The 15685-nt window shown below is 40.2% G+C and overlaps 2 protein-coding genes across 2 annotated transcripts; one reads left to right on the forward strand and one right to left on the reverse strand.

Moving 5' to 3' along the window:
• Positions 1–8158: 8158 nt before the first annotated feature.
• Positions 8159–11040, forward strand: LOC147178337 (retinol dehydrogenase 7-like). The gene is made up of 5 exons (XM_086068058.1): positions 8159–8482; positions 8922–9246; positions 10001–10259; positions 10330–10493; positions 10566–11040. Exons 2-5 carry the CDS (start codon positions 8934–8936, stop codon positions 10787–10789), a joined length of 960 nt encoding a protein of 319 aa, XP_085924184.1. The 5' UTR covers positions 8159–8482; positions 8922–8933; the 3' UTR covers positions 10790–11040.
• Positions 11041–11138: 98 nt separating this feature from the next.
• On the reverse strand, positions 11139–14590 carry LOC147178338 (ATP synthase F(1) complex catalytic subunit beta, mitochondrial). The gene is made up of 10 exons (XM_086068057.1): positions 14418–14590; positions 13450–13686; positions 13197–13371; positions 12981–13102; positions 12717–12901; positions 12407–12565; positions 12208–12330; positions 11905–12117; positions 11614–11815; positions 11139–11529 (listed from the first exon to the last, which is right to left on the reverse strand). Exons 1-10 carry the CDS (start codon positions 14518–14520, stop codon positions 11423–11425), a joined length of 1626 nt encoding a protein of 541 aa, XP_085924183.1. The 5' UTR covers positions 14521–14590; the 3' UTR covers positions 11139–11422.
• Positions 14591–15685: the final 1095 nt, after the last annotated feature.

Here is a 15685-nt window from a genome sequence, read left to right on the forward strand (position 1 = left end):
GGATTCACGTGCTGTTATTGAGGAGGGTTGGGCTTCGTTGGTACTCGGGGGGGTCATGGTGTTTTCTTTGAGGGTAAGTGTCCGGTCGGTTTGTGTCCCGTTGCTGTAAAGGTCAATGACCGCACGGGTGAACACTCCACCTGCGGAGGCTTGTCATTACTGGATTTGTCGGCGGCATAAGTGAATACGATACAATATAACCTTTTTGAAAATATATAATTTCATTCTTGTAGACAGTGTAAATGATTTATAAATCTGATGTAGGGCCAAAACTGTGCAAACGCTCAGTCAAATGCTTTGTTTACTGAGGGCAAATAAATCAATACTATAACTTGTAAGCTGTATGGAGGATTATTACTATCCTACTGAGATTGAGGATAATGCCAGTACTGTTTGTAAGAGCCCATAAGCACGAGGGCAGGGGCTCAAAAGAACGGTATTTGGACAAAGTGACATCACTACGGAGCCAAATTTCTTCCTGCAGATGCTTTGCCAGGCTTTCACTTGCTGTTTGTTTGCTGGCCTTCACTCTTCAGTAATACAGTAAGTGGAAAGGAACGAGTAAAACAACAAGCCAGTCACTCGGCCTTGAAGAGTAAACTACTAAATTGAATTTGCTCTGTGACCATGCCTAGAAATTATAACACTCACACAGATCAAATCATCTTTCCCCTCTGAAATGAGTGGAAATGCTTCATGCCCCATAAAACATCAACAAATGATTTTGTAAGCTGTTTTCGTCACCTCATCGTTCCTGCTAGCGCCGCACCTGTGGCGCATTGGTAATCAGTGGACTACAAAAGGGTGTTGGCAACTGCACCGTTTTGTTGGATTATTCTATCTTGCTCACTGCGTTCTGCCAAGTGTTGAAAGTTCTAGACTTCATAGTTACGTTTCACAGTTTCTTCGTCATGGTGTTTTGCCTCGTGTGTAAGTATTACTTTCACGTTGCTTTGTTTTTCTGCCTCGCGTTTGGTATCCTTGCGTTTTTATAGCAAGTGATTTGTGTTATTTTTTTCCTTGCCTTTTTGCAAGCGTTTTGTCTAAATAGCACTGTACTCTCTAACTGTACAGTAATGCAAAAAAATTCAATTTAAATAATTACAATTTGTGCATCATGCATTTATTTAATGGTATTCTATTCTGTCTCATGCGCATGCCTTGGCCAACCAGGATGCAATGTAATACATACAGAATACTACACAAAGATTTTATGATAAGACGGTCACATGCCACAGTAATCTTGTTTTTTTTTTACAGAGGTATGCCTGTGAGTATTGCCTGTTACTGTTTGTGTTTAAATATAACTTGTTTAAAGGTTATGACTACCGCAATATCAATGCTCAGCCATACAAATCAAGGGGCACTTCGGACCCCTGGTAGCCCGCCCATAGGAATGCATGAGGGATTTGAACACCTGGTAGCCCGGGCATTGAAATGAATGGGGAATTCAAACGATGTAAAAACTTTTATGCGATATTTGGGCGTCCCCAAATGACGGACCAGCAAGAAATATGTAAAATGCCCACCCCTTGACGTGATGTGGTATGCTTCGTGAGCTGTTTCTGTACTTAAATGTTACCAGTTTATTGATCTCCTTGGACTTCACATTGATTGTTCCACTAAAACAGTTGCCAGATGTCAATTCCAGACTTTTATCTGCTTCATGCTTCCCCTTAAAGTGGATGGATCCATCTGGCCAATTAGCCTCTTGCGTGTCAATTGTCCATGCATTGGAGCCCCTTTAAAATATTTAAGGTCATTTTAAATAAAATGGCTGTACTCCCTGAATGGTAAAAAAGCCACATTCTAGAGCAGGGATAGGGAACCCTGGCCCTCGAGAGCCACAGACTGCCCTGCCTGTTTTCCATGTCTCTCTCCTCAAACGCAGCTGACTCAACTGATCAGCTAATCAGTGAGCTCTGTAGAAGCTTGATAACGATCTTGTTCATCAATCAGGTGTGTTGATGGAGGGAGACATGGAAAACAGGCAGACAGCGGCTCTCGAGGACCAGGGTTCCCTATCCTTATATTTCTGTTTTTGAAATTGTGTTTTAACCTAGTCAAAATACATTGAAGTGATGTATAATGTGCAAAATCAGTCAGTACTGATGGGTTTAATAAAGATAAGATTTTGGATATCACATGAGGGGAAAGAAGTGATCATCTCAATGATCCCCTAGAAAATATTTTTCGATTTACAGAATTTAAGTGATTGGGCTCCTAATCCCTGGCGGTGCCCTTTCATTTGACCTTCTACTTTCATTAGCTACTACAAAAACGATGTTTTGTCATTCTGTCACTACCGGGCAACACGCACCTCCACATCTGAATAACTTAATTGGAAGCACATTTTATGTATTCTAGTCCATATTTCTAGCAATGGCCTTTTCATAGAAGTGACTACATTCTTTTTCCTCGTCAAACGACTGACTACAGAGGAGGAATGCGCTGGAGGTCACTCACTTCATATAGTCCTGCTGCCTTCACTGACGTCGGTAAAGTACAGAAACGGCCACCGTTGTGAACTGGAATCAACATGTATCTTATAAAAGCAAACCGTTTCATTTCCCATGTTTTACAAGACTGTTGGAAAGTCAGTGAAAATGTTATATGATGAACACGTAGATTCCTCCCGTTTCTGTAAATCATACTGCATATTAGTTAAGGACGCCAGGATCTTCGAGATTTTCTGAAGGCGCCACAAATCAAACCACAGTAAAAGGCCAATATTTAAAGTACAATGCTGCCACCTCATGGTAAAAATGGAAACATCCACCAGGTGCCCAGAAATATTCCTTTGGTAGTATACATATCCGTAGCTAAATGCTATTTGGATTTTTACGAGGCAGACTAAGGGTGTGTAAGAAATGAAAATGAGACCATGGTGTATCATTTGAAAACTTGACAATATTTGCGTACGTACTCTCCCTTGCAAACTGCACTTGTAATGTGTCAGACTGTGAGCACACCAGAGGTAGGTAGAATAGCAAAAAAAAGTTTCTCAAGCAAGAGTAGCGTTACTTTAAAAATATTACTCAAGTAAAAGAAAACGTTTTCACGGAAAAAATACTCAAGTACTGAGTATTATTTTCCGTGAAAACTTTGCAAGAAAAAAAACCTGGCAAATATATATTTCCTCACTCGTCACATTCATCATCCGAAGGACAATTAAAGCATATGTAAACTGAGTTGCCAAAGATGCGTTTTTCATTTTCCCATTCTTAGCATAGGTATGTGACAACAAACCTCATAATGACTGAGACATGTTGCCCTAAACTACCATGTTGGCTAATACTTGCTCTACAGGGTGTCCAAAACGGGTACATGGTAAAAAAAAATATATATATATACTTTTTAAAACAATTGTATTGAATTGCAATATTGATAAATAATATTTTCAACATGATTTCCATCATTTTTAAATGCATAATTTGATGTGCTTTGCAAAATTCTGGTGTACTCTATGAAGATTACACATTAATGTGAGAGAACGCATTACCAGTCGATGTGCTCCAATTGACGGCAATGCTGAATTTTGCAAAGCGCGTCAAATTTGGCATTGGAAATTATGCCAATCATGATATAATTTTTTATTCTTTCTCTCCCCTTTCATTTTTTTTTGTAAAAAATGAAATTGAATTTTTAATTGAGATGTTGAAAATATTATTTGTCAACATTACAATTGAATAAAAAAAAATATGTTTTATGAAGTATGTGTTTTTACCATATTCAGTCACAGAAATATTCAACCCTTACTTAAGATTTATGTCATTTTTTACATGACAAATTCCCATTTACTTTTTTTTTTTTTTTTTTTGGTAATTTTTATCACAAACCTACCAAATAAAACTTATATGATGCACATTCATTAGTCTTTAAAAAAAAAAAAAAGCCAATTTATTTGAAATGCATGATCATCAGGTTTATGTTTTTAGTATCAATAAAGTATAATTACTCTAAATGACAAATAATGAGAGCATTATTTAAAATACATTAAGTATATTGTTTGAATTGCATAATAATCAGGTTACCTATACACGATAAATATACTGCTATGTGAAAAACACTTATGTTCATTTTTTACATTCTTATGTTTTGGGGATGAAACTGAATGCAGACATCCCAAAAACGTAAAAACAAGAATTATACTTTATTAGTAGTAAATACATAAAACTGAGGATTATGCAATTCAAATAAATAGGCTTTATTAGACTAATGAATATGTATCATATACGTGTTATTTGGTAGATTAAAATTATCTTTGTAAAAAAAAAAAAAAGGTAATTGGAATTTGTTATGTAATAAAAAATACATAAATCTCAAGTTGGGCTTGAAATATTTCTGTGAGTGACATGCACTAAGATTTTATGGACACCCTGTAGTTTAAAGTTACCAGTAGCTTAAAACAGAGCAATGACTGAGGCATGACAAGATGCCTGAATCTCTCCTCTAATGAGTCCACATGATTTGCTGCTAGAATTTGAACATGTAGCCTACGTCTCCTGTTTCAAAATATAGAAAGAATATTTAACTTCGGGTTGTGCAAAATAGTTAACTGGCACTCATCTCAGCTCACAATGTGCTATTCTCTTTTCAGACAGGACACAACCCCTGACCATTAATATGAAGAAAACTAATATTCCCTCTTTTTAGTTGCGCAGTGTGGTAGAGAAGAAAATTGCATTGCGACAATTTACCCGCAATACAACAAGGCCCGGTCCTCCCCTATGAGGTAAGTTTTTTTCTTCTTCTTTTGCATGAATACAATAGTATTTTCTTTAAAAATTTGAATTATTTAGTCATTTTGCATTCATTTATCTCATTAAATAATTGGTGAATATGTATTGCAAATAGATACAAACTATTAGTAACAAAAAATACATACATTTACTTTTTTAATTATCATTTTTTATTATTTTTATTAAATAATTGATAACACTAAATATGGCAATACATTCTTTATTATTCATTATTTATTATATTGCTTATTTTACATGTATTATTTCATTTGAGTTTTTATTGTACTCATTTATGTCATTACACAGTAATATTGGCTAATAGGTTGAATTTATATAATATAATACTATTAAGATAAACTACTTTACATTTAAAAAGTTCTCATCTAATTGAATATAATTGGAAACTTCATCTGAATTGAATAACTATAATAAAATGAGAATGATTTGTTATTAGTTTTTCAATGTATTCAAATAATCTAATTTACATACAGGTCTGGTTTTTGAGTGCAAAAGTTTTCCCACCCTTGGTCAAGCTCATGTTAAGATTTAAGTTTTGCTTGTGATGACTAAATTTATATGACTTGATGTAACCAATGTGAAGACCAGAGAGTTGCCTATATGGGTGGGGGGAAAAAAGCAATTTCAAAAGAATATAAAAAAAAATAAAAAATCTATCTGAGCTATTACAAAAACATTAATTTACAACCACTGTGATGGCCCTGAAGAAGAAAGGAAGCACTAAATTACTCAGTAACAGACACTGAGCACGTACGGTAGATCAAGGAAGAGTGTAACCATTGATGACAGAAGCATTTTGCGAGCTGAGGAAACTGTGGACAACTGACATCGGCAACAATTTCCAAGCGGGTAAGAGTTCGGGTCATGGAGATGAACAAGATGTACAGACAGAATTTGGTTGGAATTTGCAAATAATTTACTGATACAAGCCTCAAAAGTTCTGAGACAATGTTTTATGAACTGATGAGACAAAGATTAAATATTAATTGATGGGAAAGAGAAAGCTTTGTGAAAGAAACAGTTGAGGTTGCGGGATGGGTTTATTTATCGTCATGGATATAAGACATGATGACAGCAGAAACATGATCGCAAAAGTTGACATATAGAAACATTTTGTCTGCTAATTTAAAGAACTCTGCAATAAAAGTGTTTTGGAGATGCTTTGTCAAACAACAAGAAAATGACCCAAAACAAATTCCTTTATTAAGGGGCAAGATGTGGAAGGTTTGAGACAGGCCATGTCAATCTGTAGACTCCCCAATGTAGACAGAAGAAAATACAACACTAAGTTTGACTGACTTTATTTACTTTCTATTTCAAGTCTATCTGTGCCACTATTTTTGCTCACCTTAAACTTTAGTGAATCCCGCTATCCAGGGCCGTTTCTAGCTTCATGGGGACCGTAGGCAAGATGCTGTGACTTTATGATCAAAACAGACTTTCACTTTTACTTCAATAAATAAAGCAGCTTTTGAGTGTTTGGACAAATGTTTGATTTAAATAAAACACAACAAAAAAAAACTCAATTTTAAAGTGCAACAAGGAAAACAAACTAACTTCAAACATAGCTCCTAAGGTTATCAAGAAAATAGACCATGAGTGAATAATACTATTTTTTTAATTACAGTATTATTGCAGTAATACAGAATATTAAAATTAATCTGTTTTTATATTAAAAATTATGACGTACAGTGTCTTTTTAAAGCTTGTACCCAATGACAAATGTGTCACTTTTAAGCATTTTCTACAATAATTTACATATAGTTGAAATTGGGGCTGGCCAAGGGAAGGTTAACATCTATAAATAAATGCCAGAGACTAGTGAACTGGCTAGCAAAACAAAAAACAAACTAGCTAAAAAATAAAATAAAATTGAGTTTCGCCTCCAACTATCCATCACCAACAAGTGCCAACCTTTCCCCCCTGACCGTTTTTCTTTTTCTTCAGTTTTCGCGCCGCTGAGAACTTCTTTTTGATGCCATAATAGTGTCTGTTTTGTTTAATGGCGTCGATGCCACGGACTTCCGGATTTTATACATCGAGGGCGTCTCGGCAATCTGAAATGCTTGGGACACTGAGACAGACACTACACACTCGCAGACTCGCACCCGTTGACGGGAACGCGCAACGGAGGGGCACAAAGGCGGAAGCGCAAGTAGGACGCGGCCCACACGTCGCAAACTGGAAACGGAAACAAAAGTTGATGGGTGAAAACCCGGAAGTCGGAAGTCCCGCCTCCTCCGTGGCATATAGTCCATACTCTCGCTAACGGGAAAGGTAGATGGGTAGCTGTCAATCATTCTCACAGTTCTCTACGTCACAAACTGCGTGACACAAAAACACCAGCCACTGCTTATCATCACAGTTTATTTTATTTATATCCTATTTTTATTTTTTAACCATAAAACAAGACATTTTTATCGTCTTCAGGTAAGACTACACATAGAGCTTGGGGACCCCCTGGGGGTTTGGGGGCCCGAGGCAGCCGCCTATAGCAAGAAAAGGTTATGCTGCTTATAATACCTGGAAATCAAAGCAGAATTGTTTTCCTGTCTCTTCTTTGCCTTTTCAGTCTACATAGGAAAATTATGGAAGCGTATTGCATTCACTTGGGGGAAAAAAGTCCTGTTTTTCTGACTAATTTTTGGGGGGAGCTTTGTTTTTTTGAGTATTTTTTTCTGTTTTATTGAATTTTTCCCCCCCTATTTTTTTGAGTATTTTTTTTTCTGTTTAAAAAAATATATATTTTCATGTTTTTCAGAATTTTTTTGTTCTGTTTTTCAGATTTTTTTTAAAAAGGGTTTTCCCTCAGAGATTAGAGAACAAACCACAATACAGTATACACATTCATTCCTTTATTGAGAGCCAGTAAGTAAACATGACCATCTTATAGCATATGGAGATATGCGGGAAAGTGTCCGCTTCCGCTATTCGCGAGTCTGCAAAAAGTCACTTGAAGTTCAGAGGTAAAAAATAAATAAATTACTCCAAAAAACAAAACACCAGTTCTGTTTTTCGGAATATTTTTTTCCCCCTGTATTTGTAAATAACCCCCCCCCCCTGTTTTTCTGAGTAATTTTTCCTCCTGTTTTTCCTGAATAATTTTTTTCCAGCCTGTTTTTCTGAATATTTTTGACAGATTTTTTTTTCAGTAAAACAGATAAAAATATTCAGAAAAACAGAAAATGAAAAAAAAAATACTAAAAAAAACAAAACTCCCCCAAAACATCAGTCAGAAAAACAGGAGTTGTTTTGTTTTTGTTTTTTCAAGTGAATGCAATACACTTTGGAGAGGAGTGTCCTCTGTACTGTGTGCTTGACAGAGGAAGTCCGCAAGTAAACAAATCCAACTGTCTGTGCCCTCCCAAGCCAGTTGTTTACAACTCAGGAAGTTTAGCAAACGGCGTGCAACGGTAGTTGCTTGTCCAGGATTCTTGGCCACACTTGTGATTCTTACTTTTAAACCAAATTATTTGTGTAGTGTTACATTGTCGTAGCTTCCATCCACCACGTTTAGATAAGAATAATGTCAAGTAAGAAGAGTAGAAGATCCTGTCCCCTATTGCAGTGTGATTATTTTGACAGCTAGGGGCACCATTCTGCAAGTCAGAAAAAAAAAAAAAGGGTGTGTTTCAAAAGTTAAAAGATTAAACATTAATAGGCCAGAGGACAACTCCACGCTCAAGCCCCTCGCACTGCTCCGGGCCTCCTCCTGCCGACGGGTAAGATACTGTGCTTGTCTTTCTGCTTCTTGCCCACGTTTTATGGAAGAATTCTTTGCTAGATGACGAGAAAACCGCACAGACAAAATTGTTGTTTTACAGCAGTGAACAGCGGATGCCTACTTTAGTATCCAAACCATGTCTTCGTTGAACTAATACTAGTTGCACTATGAAGTGACTTTGTAAGTGGCATCATAAAGGAAGCTTTAATAGATGCTCGTTTCTGAATGGAAATGTAATGAAAGCCCATGCTAATCCGTTTACCCTCTCTAAACTTGAACATAAATTCATGCAACGGTGTGCAAAGTCAAAATTGGATGCTGTTTAGGATTAGGTGCACGCACAGGGGGTAAAGGTTACATTCTACCACACGTTGATCCTAATACATTGCACAATGTTGCCTCACACTGCTATTCCCTGACAAGGAACTCTATGTCAGCTTCCCGCAGACATGTATTTGTACCTCCTGGGACTCGTAGTGGTCTACTACCTGTACCGCTGGCTCAGAGAGATACCCAGGGTACCTGACAAGGGCGACAAGTATGTGTACATCACCGGCTGCGACACGGGCTTTGGAAACCTCCTGGCCCGTCATCTGGACAAGCTGGGCTTCCGAGTCGTCGCCGCCTGCTACACGGAGAAGGGCGAAGAAGAGCTGAGGAAGTCGTGCTCCGGAAACTTGATCCCAACACACCTGGACGTTCGGTCGAATCAAAGTGTTGCCAAGGTTGCAGCTATGATCAAGGACAAAGTGGGGCGGCGTGGTGAGTGTGCAGTGCAAATATTTTGTGATGACTCTTGTTTTTACTTTTACTGCTTACTAGGGGTGGGAACCTTTGAATGTCTCACGATTCGATTCGGATTTTTAGGCCTGCGATTCGATTCAGAATCGATTTTCGATTAAGAACCATTTTTGGTTTTAAAATGATTTGATTGACAATGATTTATGCTTCAATCTATAGATGTGCAAGGAATTGTAATGATCTACTCCAATCTGACTCGCTAATTAGCGCGCTCCTCGCGGCACTTTTATCATTCAAAAGAACGGGTCCACACTGCAAAAAAACAACTTTAATTACAATAACTTGATCGTGACTTTTTCCTTCTACTCTCTAATCTGGCTACAATTGAACAGTGTAATAGACCGCGTGGAACCACACTGCCCCCAAGTGGCCAAATCGGGTACAACATGAACAGCCATCCGAATAAAGGCACACAGACAAAAGGCAAGACAGTATAAAATAATTTAAATAAAATCGATTTGGGGGACATTTAAAATCGATTCTGAATCGATTTTTTCTTTTTTAAACATCTGCATTTTCTCTTTTTTTGGGTCAAAATTAGCTAGTCATGCCTGTTAAATGTGTTCTATGACCGGGGTTCTCAAACTCCGCCTGAGGTTGCTTGTGGCTCTGCAAAATAATAATGAATAAATTAATATTGTATCGTTAAATACATGCGTACCTACACCCACACATTGAATCAAGACTGACTTCCTCTTGTGGTCCTGTCACTCAGGCCTGTGGGCCGTAGTGAACAACGCAGGCGTGGCCGTCCCCTCGGCCCCATGCGACTGGTTGACCATCGATGACTACAAGTCCATGCTGGATGTGAATCTAAACGGGGTGATTGCTGTGACACTGAGCGTCCTGCCACTCATCAAGAAAGCCAGGGGCAGGGTGGTCAATGTGGCGAGTGTGTTTGGGAGGATTAGTCCTACTGGAGGCCCATACTGCGTGTCCAAGTACGGCGTGGAAGCTTTCAACGACAGCCTCAGGTATTGGTCAACATTTTTGAGAGTTTGGAAACAGTTTGGCATTGACGATAAATGGCTTTTCCCACTTTAGGCTAAATATGACATCCTTTGGTGTCAAGGTCCTGTGCATTGAGCCGGGTTTCTTCAAAACAAACGTGACTGATGCTGCAATACTTAGTAAGAGTGTGAAAGGGCTGTGGGACAAGATGCCTCAGGAGGTCAGAGATGACTATGGACAGGAGTACCTTCAGAAATGTAAGTGTGTCTTATTTCTTCGATTACGCGATACCATTTAAGTTATTTCATCTCTTCCTCCACCCCTTACAGCGTTGGCACTCTTGTCAGACAAAGTTGCGAAAATGTCAGACGCAGACCTGATGAAGGTGGTCAACTGTATGGAGCATGCGGTATCGGCCGTTCGTCCCCGTACTCGCTACTCCCCAGGATGGGACGCCAAGTTGTTCTGGCTGCCGCTGTCCTACATGCCAACCCGCGTCTCCAGCTACATTCTGAACAAAGAAGCCATTCCAATTGCCAAGTCAATGCAATAAGTACACTACAATAAGTACACTAGTTTGCAACAAAGATTTGTACTATTCTTTCACCACTTGATATAGCAGTCACTATCCAAAATGTTACTGCGAGAAATTGCTCATTTACATATTGAAGGCCTTATCTGAAGACAGAATTACGTTCAGGCCAATGTGCATGTCCTTGGTGATAAGCCTGTGTTGAAAGGTTGTGAGAAAAAAAACAACTTTGGATTTGGGGTCAATAAACACCATTGCATGTAAAAAGGGAATGCAGCAACATCACTATAATTAGTGAATTACCTCATCATATTGCTATGTTCTCTTGCCAAGACCACAACTGCACTACACAAAACAAAGACACATGCTATTAGTTTGTCTTTTTATTTCTGCCACAACCGGTGTCAATAATGGCTGCTAGACATGGCTCAAAAGTGCCATCTGGTGGTCAGCTTAGGTACAAGATTCACTACAGTTGACAAATTATGTAAAGACTTGTTTATTCCATCGTTCTTTGCAAATGGAGACATTAAATATAGCTCTTTAAGATGACAAGACAGATACATTTGTATTTGGACAGGTTTTACAACCCAAGTGCTCCAACAGCTGGACCCACGCCTATTTTTCTTCTTAATTCCGCAATAGTTCGATTGTTCAGGCGTTTAAGGAGTGCTCCTCAGCCAGTTTCTCAGCCTTCTGGATGACTTCCTCGATGGGGCCCACCATGTAGAAAGCCTGCTCGGGCAGGGGGTCGTACTCACCTAAGAGGACCAGCAAATTAAAAAAAAGTTACAACGTTGAGAAGTCCATTAAGGAAAGGGGCGTGTATAACCCTTCACCCTCACCTCCAAGAATGCTCTTAAAGCCCTTGATGGTCTCCTTTAGGGGCACCAGCTTGCCCATGTGGCCCGTGAAGACTTCAGCCACCTGGAAGGGCTGGGACAGGAACCGCTGGATCTTACGTGCACGGGCCACAGTGAGCTTGTCCTCCTCAGACAACTCATCCATACCCAGGATGGCGATGATATCCTGAAGGGATTTGTAGTCCTGCAGCACATAAGTAAAATTACATTTGTTTAGCTTCAGGGATAAAATTCAACTAACAATTTGGCTAGGTTCAAATTAAAACATCAAACCTGAAGGATTTTCTGCACACCACGGGCAACATCGTAGTGCTCAGCTCCGACAATGTTGGGATCCATGATACGGGAGGTCGAGTCCAGGGGGTCGACAGCAGGGTAGATGCCCAGCTCGGCAATGGCACGAGACAACACGGTGGTGGCATCCAAGTGGGCAAAGGTGGTGGCGGGGGCGGGGTCAGTCAAATCATCAGCAGGCACATAGATAGCCTAATGGGGTGGGGGGGTTAGGAATCATTTTTCAATATTAATATTTAAAAAAAAAAAAATTTAAACTAAGAGCTTGACTGTTGAACATACCTGCACTGATGTGATAGAACCCTTCTTGGTGGTGGTGATCCTCTCCTGCATAGTACCCATGTCTGTGGCCAGGGTTGGCTGGTAACCCACAGCAGAAGGGATACGACCCAGCAGGGCAGACACCTGACCAATTACAACAGAAGAAGTTAAATCAAATGCAACTTTGGTACATAATCACACTTGTTGAGGAAGTGCTGACCTCAGAGCCAGCCTGTGTGAAGCGGAAGATGTTGTCGATGAAGAGCAGCACATCCTGACCCTCCTGGTCACGGAAATACTCGGCCACAGTCAGCCCGGTCAGAGCCACTCTGGCACGAGCGCCGGGGGGCTCGTTCATCTGTCCGTACACCAGCGCCACCTAGCAGTGGACGAAAATCAACATAAATAAAATATATATATATATATATATATATATATATATATATATATACATACATACATACACACACACATAAAATATACACATACACATAAATAAAACAAGATGAGGCTTGTCCCATTTTTCTCACCTTGGAGGTGGTGTCCTTCAGGTTGATGACACCGGACTCGATCATTTCATGGTACAAGTCATTCCCCTCGCGGGTACGCTCACCCACACCGGCGAACACAGAGTAACCACCGTGGGCCTTGGCCACATTGTTGATCAGCTCCATGATCAGCACAGTCTTGCCGACGCCAGCTCCACCAAACAGCCCTGAAAACAAAAAAAGGTAGCCAAAGTTGGAAAATGTAACTTCATCAAGCAAATTAAAATGTATTTATCTTGCACATACCAATCTTCCCTCCCTTGGCATAAGGAGCCAGCAAGTCGACCACTTTAATGCCAGTAACAAGAATCTCCTGCTCCACACTCATGTCAGTGAACTCAGGTGCTTCAGCGTGGATGGGTGCAGTCCTGCAAGGAGAATCAAATTAGACAGGTAACACACTTTGCATCACATGCATGTTAAGTGAATGCTTTAAAAAGGTCATCTCCAGAGTGAACTTACTGCTTTGTGGAGATGGGGCCCCTCTCATCAATAGGCTCACCAATGACATTCATAATCCTACCCAGGGTCTCTGGGCCCACAGGGATCCTAATGGGGGCTCCGGTGTCCAGAACCTTCTGTCCACGGACCAAACCTTCAGTACCATCCATAGCAATGGTGCGCACAGTGTTTTCACCTACAAAAAAACAAAAGTTATATCCCAACCCTCACATGTTCTTGTAGGAAACTAAGAGTTTAAAATCCAGCCGCTCACCAAGATGCTGTGCCACCTCCAGAACGAGCCTGGACTCTCGGCCAGCGACCTCCAAGGCATTGAGGATGGGTGGAAGGTCCTCATCGAACTGGACGTCCACCACAGCACCAATGACAGCCACGATTTGTCCAGTGGCAACACTGGAGGCAGCGGCGGCGGCAGGTGAAACACTGGCGGCGGCGGCGGCAGGTGCAACACTGGCGGCAGCGGTGGCGGCAGGTGCAACATAGTCTCTGCCTGTGATAAACACACTCACTTTACAATCGTGACATTGTATTCATATTGGCATTCTATTATAAAAGGTAAAACCCAGGGGGAAAATGCAGCACATCTGGAAGCTAGAGATCAATGTCAAATTTGAGTTGCTGTGATACAAACGAATACCCATTATAAAGCCCCAATAATTTTGAAATGCATTATACGACAAAGCTGTTATAACCGAGAATGTCAGATGAATGAAATCCACCCGATGCTAACGTCGCTAGCATTTCGGCAACATAGTGAGACGGCTGAGTTAGTTTCCATCCTATCAAATCACATCATCAGACATAGTTTCTTCATCGCTCTAAGTAATATATTGGATGATTTAAGAGAGAAAAGTTTAGAATAAAACCCAGGGGGAGAAGCAATTCGCCGCGCCTGTAATGCTAGTTTAGCAGCCACCTCATGTCATTAGAGAGAAGGTCATTGGTACTAGCAGACAAACCACCGTCAAAACACCGTCCAACGCATGCAATCGGCAAAGAATGATAATGCACATTTGCTTCCGGTTTATTAATATTTTTAATAGCCCCATGCATTAGCATTAATGCGACAACTGAATCACAGGGCCTGTCCGGACGTTTGAAAGGGCAGCCAACGCGTAGCTAGGACCAGCTAACATGAGCTATTAGCGTAGCTTCAGCCGCCCTGTTACGTCTTCGGCTCATGCGATTTCGCTCAAAAGCACCCAGCCTGAATGAGCTTACGTGAAAGGACGGCCGGTGATCCAACAAGGGCCTTCAGGGGCTGGACCCCAGGCTTGAGAGCCTGCAGAGCCCCGGTGCAGCAGCGTCCCACAGCTCCTAACATGATCAAAATGGCTGAAGGTGGAACGAGATAAGGGGAACTCGCAGCTTTATAGCAAGTAGTCACTAAAGCCAACTGCGCGTGCGTGCAACGTTGAGCGTCTCGTGCGCATGCGCAGATGACGACTTGTTACCATATTGACGCATGCGCATTTGTAAAACCCATGCAGCTGACATTCTTCTTCTGCCCAACAGAAAACTGGCCCCTCATTCATACAGGTTAATATTGAGTGACTGACAACTAATTTGAATTTGGTAATTACTTTAAGTGTATTACTTGTTGTTGTTCTACAATAATAGGCCACAGCTAACTACAGCATATTCACATTAGGGTCGTGCAAAGGATGAGTCCAACGGGGCACAGTCCCCCACTGGCCCTCCCAGGTCTTTGACTATTCTGTATTTACCGGCAAGGTTGAAGGCGCATCCAACATGGATTGAGGGATTTTTAATAGGTTTTAGGTGAACTAACGAGTACACACTCACACGCACGCACGCACACATGTACACTCACACACATACGCACGCACATGCACAATCTCACCCACATTCAAAATAAAAATTTAAACTAATTTTAAAAAAGAGAGAGAGAGCAATGATGATGACATGTCAAATCGGTAAAATTACCGAATGAACAATACTGAGCTCTCTTGAAAAAAGGGAAGAAAAAAAAACAACAAACTACAACAACATGGATTGAGGGGCAACAGCTTGGTAACATTTTCATCCACATACCTCATTGACAAAGTATTTATTAGGGGTATCAAATTGGCTGGTCACCATGCACCATTTCGTTTTATAATTGTTATGGTTTCAGAAAAAAAAAAGTAATTAAATTCACTGTCCAGTGCTAAACCATCAACGGTATACTTTTTTAGAACATATTTACATCATATATATTTTGCTGTTTGGCACAAATGTTACAGATACTCAGAGACCTGAAAAACATCCATCCATCCTCACCAGGTTTGCGGCCAGGTGCCTATCCCAGCTGTCTTCCAGTGAGAGTACACCCTGAACTGATCACCTGTTAATCACATGATTTCTTTCTGCTTTCTACTTTAGATTTAAATAAAACATGTAATTTTGTTTTGAATACAAATTTTAGTATTACTCTTGTTTACAGTGACAGGGTTGAAAGTAACAGTGTTGGAAATGAGTGATTTTTT

This window comes from Leptonotus elevatus, chromosome 2 (assembly GCF_054856555.1).
Source record: "Leptonotus elevatus isolate MCC_2025b chromosome 2, RoL_Lele_1.0, whole genome shotgun sequence".
NCBI classification, from domain to species: Eukaryota; Metazoa; Chordata; class Actinopteri; order Syngnathiformes; family Syngnathidae; genus Leptonotus; species Leptonotus elevatus.